This window comes from Malania oleifera, chromosome 3 (assembly GCF_029873635.1).
Source record: "Malania oleifera isolate guangnan ecotype guangnan chromosome 3, ASM2987363v1, whole genome shotgun sequence".
In the NCBI taxonomy this organism is placed as follows: Eukaryota; Viridiplantae; Streptophyta; class Magnoliopsida; order Santalales; family Ximeniaceae; genus Malania; species Malania oleifera.
Window position 1 is genome coordinate 55,273,561 of NC_080419.1, and position 4,240 is coordinate 55,277,800.

At 34.9% G+C, this 4,240-nt stretch overlaps 1 protein-coding gene across 1 annotated transcript; it reads right to left on the minus strand.

The window, feature by feature from the left end:
* Positions 1–1,639: 1,639 nt before the first annotated feature.
* LOC131150254 (xyloglucan endotransglucosylase/hydrolase 2) lies at positions 1,640–3,937 on the minus strand. The gene is made up of 3 exons (XM_058100861.1): positions 3,422–3,937; positions 3,043–3,236; positions 1,640–2,330 (listed from the first exon to the last, which is right to left on the minus strand). The coding sequence occupies exons 1-3, from the start codon at positions 3,719–3,721 to the stop codon at positions 1,922–1,924; spliced, it is 903 nt and encodes a 300-aa protein (XP_057956844.1). The 5' UTR covers positions 3,722–3,937; the 3' UTR covers positions 1,640–1,921.
* Positions 3,938–4,240: the final 303 nt, after the last annotated feature.

Sequence of the window (4,240 nt, forward strand, 5' to 3'; positions counted from 1 at the left end):
TTAACCATAGTAAAATGATATTTTAAAATGACACCTATTTAATTTATTAAATTAAAAAATTGACCAACATAATATTTTGAAAACTAATTAAGTGATTCAAAGATCTAATTGATTCTCAAATTAACTAAACTATCTAGTCCAATTGCTTTAGATCAACTAAATGATATTAACATAACAAAATAATTCTATTATTATTTCAAATTTTTTTAAAAATATATGACCAAATAAAAAATTTCTAATAAATCATCAAAATACCTAGTAATTATAATTGCATAAAATGTTTGTTATATGTAATTTTTATAAAAATAAATGGCTAAACATATCAGAAATAAATACAAATTTTAAAATTTATTTTTTATAATTAAAATTTTAAAATTGGATGCTAGTTTTTTTTATATGTAAAATAGAGTTAAATATTTTAAAGTTCAAGTAACTTATCACAGTGATAACAAATTAAAAACTATTTTTTATAATTAAAATTTTAAAATTGGATGCTAGTTTTTTTATATGTAAAATATGAATATTAATGGGATAAAGAAAGATATATATTTATATTAATTAGTTGACCATTGTTTGATAAATTTTGCCCATTTTTCCTTTTTTTTTTTTTGAAGTTACTTGTTATTAGATATGATATTCAACCAAACCTAGAAAGTAAGCCACAATTCGACCAATCATCCGATCCTAGACGACTTTCTAAACTATGTTATATTTGTTAATGTTATATTTAGTGATTTAATTTTTACTAAATATATATAATAAATATTTTGTAATAATATAATTGCTTAAATAATTTTTTTTAGAAAATTATTAGTATTATTTATTTATTTTTATATTTTAAATTTTTTTGAAAGTAATAATTTAGTTACTTTGTTAATCTTATGTCAACTGGCCGACCCTCGCCCTAGTCACTAGGTGATTCATTCATAAGTTTAATTTTCAGAACATATTATAATTAACTGGCCAACTTTTTAAACTTAATTTATTAAATTATTATCGTTTTATTAATTAATCATATCAAGATTGAGTAGATGGATAAAATTATCATTTTATTAAGAACAAAATTTGGTTTTTTCACTAAACTTAATAGTAGGCTAACGGTTAACCTACGAAAGGTTCATTTTGTTAATAAAATTGAACCTTAAGGGGTTTGTGATGGTTTTTAAATATTGAGGGACTCGAGTCATATTTTGAAAAGTGAGAGAGGGTGGAATATGATATTTTGAAAAGTGAGGGGATGGTCAAAAAAATTTGAGCAACAAACTCGTTGAACTCCCCCAAAAATTGCAAGATCACCCCATTCTAAGAGAGAGAGAGAGAGAGAGAGAGAGAGGTCAGGTATTCAAATCCTCCCGAACTCGTTTCTGCCCCTGAACTCTTGAATTTACTTTCCCTTTGGAGTTGTGGGGTCAACTTCAAGGGGCACAGGATTACTCACGTGGATCGCAAAACGAATGCGTGACTATCCGGTATGTAATCCAAAAAAAAAAGAAATTGAAAAAAGAGAGAGAGAGAGAGAGAGAGAGAGAGAGAGAGAGAGAGAGAGAGAGAGACAACCAACATACATACATACATCTCCTCAAATAAGTCAATAGATAATTGCACATGCGTGCGTGTGTGAATGTCAATGGCAAAAACATGACCAAAAATAAAAATTATTACTCAAATTAAATACAAGGTTCACTTCAATACCGATTCGATAAAGGAAAATTATAGAGGGACCTCCCCTTTATTAAACAAACAGACACAGAAATTAAAAAAAAATTGGTTGATGTATTACTATCAAAGCCAAAGCTGAATTCAAACAGAACAGAGCAACAATAAAGAATTACACTCCACCCATTCACAGCCACTAATATTACGAAAACCGCATTCAACATTTACTCCAAAGCTGGTACAAACTAGGACCAGTGTTCCCTTTCTAAAAGAACCTTGATCGCTTGCACTCCGCTGGAACACCCTGTGGGAAGCGTTTAAAATCAGTGCAGTAGTTGTAAATCATGAAGTTCTTCTGAACCCATCGGAGCCGCCGTCGGCTAAGGGCGTCGAGCTCATGGGTTTGCAACGCACTGCCGGAGATTGAGTTGGGAGATTCGGAGGAGCAAGCTGAAGAGCCAGAAGACGAAACACAGGCATTGGCCTTGAAGTTACGGTAGTATGCAGTGAAAGGAGCTTTGATCCAGTCCGTTTTCACGAGTCCACCTCTAGTCGCCCAGTCGTCGGCGTTCCAGAGGCTGGAGTAGATTCTCATGGGTTGGCTCTTGGGGAAGGGGACACCAATTGCTTCGGCATTCTTGAACACTCTTATGGGAGTGTTGTCCACCAAGAAACTGAGACAAGTATGTTATGTTAGACATCAAAGTTCTTATGTTATGGATAGGACAGAGACTTGTACGTGTGTGTCTATATATATATATATATATATATATATATATATATATATATATATATATATATATATATATATATTAAATTAGAAGTACTTAAGTACTTAGTTACCAAGTGTTTTTGGGATTTAATTTTTTTTTTCAATGTTGGTGCATGATATGGATTCAAATCTCATCCCATGATCTGCTTTTGGGTAAGAATTAAGTGCTCAAGTTCAGAATGAAGTAGCTGCGTGGTCAGTTTTGGACTGTGCCCGTGTCATTAAAATAGAGAAGCCGCTTCGAAATTAATGCTTTCTTTCCAAAATAAAGGAAATATGTAGTTGAGAAGTTCCTGTGCTCAGCACAAAAAATTATTAGATATACTGGCCCTATAAATGGGATGTAATATGATTTCACCTTGTATATGTATTTGAATTAAATAATATGTATATATATATATGATAAATTAGATAAAATATATATTGGTTACATAATATTTTCTGCTTCAGCACCTATCATTTTTGTGTTATTTGGTTTTGTTTGATTTCTATCATTATCTCTGTTGGGCAGTTACTTTCCCGTTTTCCAGCTTTTGTTTTTCCTTTTTCTGCAAATTTAGCTTATGGTTATAAGGAAAAAAATAAAAAATAAAAAAAGAGTTTAGTTTACTCACATGATCTGTTGGGGGTTCCAGATAATGGTATAGGTATGGAAATTCCTGGTTGGATCAAACCAGAGGTAGAATTGTTGCTCTCTGTTTCCTTTCCCTCCGGTGAACACGTTAGTGTGGAGGATATAAGGATCTCCGCTAAGGTTTCCCAAGAACTCAAAGTCGATCTCGTCATGAGTTAGCCCTTGGGACGACAACTGCAAAATATATAGACAATACCAATATGTTAATCTTAATTAACTTCAATTAAGGAAATGGGCTGGGCTGGCTAGCTGGCTGATTGTGCATGGTTAATGAAAGTGGATTCATAAATTGACATGACTAATTATAAAGTAGAAATTGAGTGAACGTAGGAAATTAATTGTGGGTAGGGAGGACATACGTAGTAGGCAGTGACGGTGCCGGCGGAGTTGCCGGCGACGAGTTTGAGCTGCATATCAATGCGTCCGAAGAGATACTCGTGCTTGGATTGGAAGCCAGAACCAGAGACTCTGTCCAAAGACAGGGACAGAAGGTCTCCGCCTTTGAATATCTTTGCACGATTTCCACCCCAAGTGACGTCGAAGTCCTGGTAGAAGTTACCAGCCCAGCCAGTACCCATTGTTTGAAACCCCACCACTATTACAACCATCACTGCCATAAGCTCCCAGTTTGACCCATTAGCTGAAGACAATAAGCCCATATTCGAGAGAGAGAGAGAGAGAGAGAGATGGAGAGAGAGAGGTGTCGCTATGTAATGTTTGTTTGCGGTGATTGGGGGTTCTATGGAGACTTATATATAGATAGATAGATAGATACAGATAGTCGATAATAATATCAGAGCCGGGAATTGATAACGCGTGAGGCGCAACTGGGGCAGAAGGTGAGGTTGAAGTGCAGAAGGAACTAGCTGTTGCCAGCTCTGCATAACCTAAGCTGGATCCTTTTATGGGTTTAAAAACAATCAAAGCTGGAGCCTTCTGTTTGGGCGCACTCGGCAGACTTTCAATTTCTGGTTTTTTAATTTCGAACGGGGTTGGGAGCTTTCACAATGATTGTGCCCTGGTTGATGGAGGTAGGCCCCGGCCCATCCCTTTGTCCTTTGATTCTTTGCATGGCATGATTAAATCAGCCTGTCTTGTGTGGTACATCCAACTACTAGCTTGCATTGAAGCTTTCCTAGAGCCCTACTGTGGGATAAGGGGAAGTGCGGGTTGGAGGA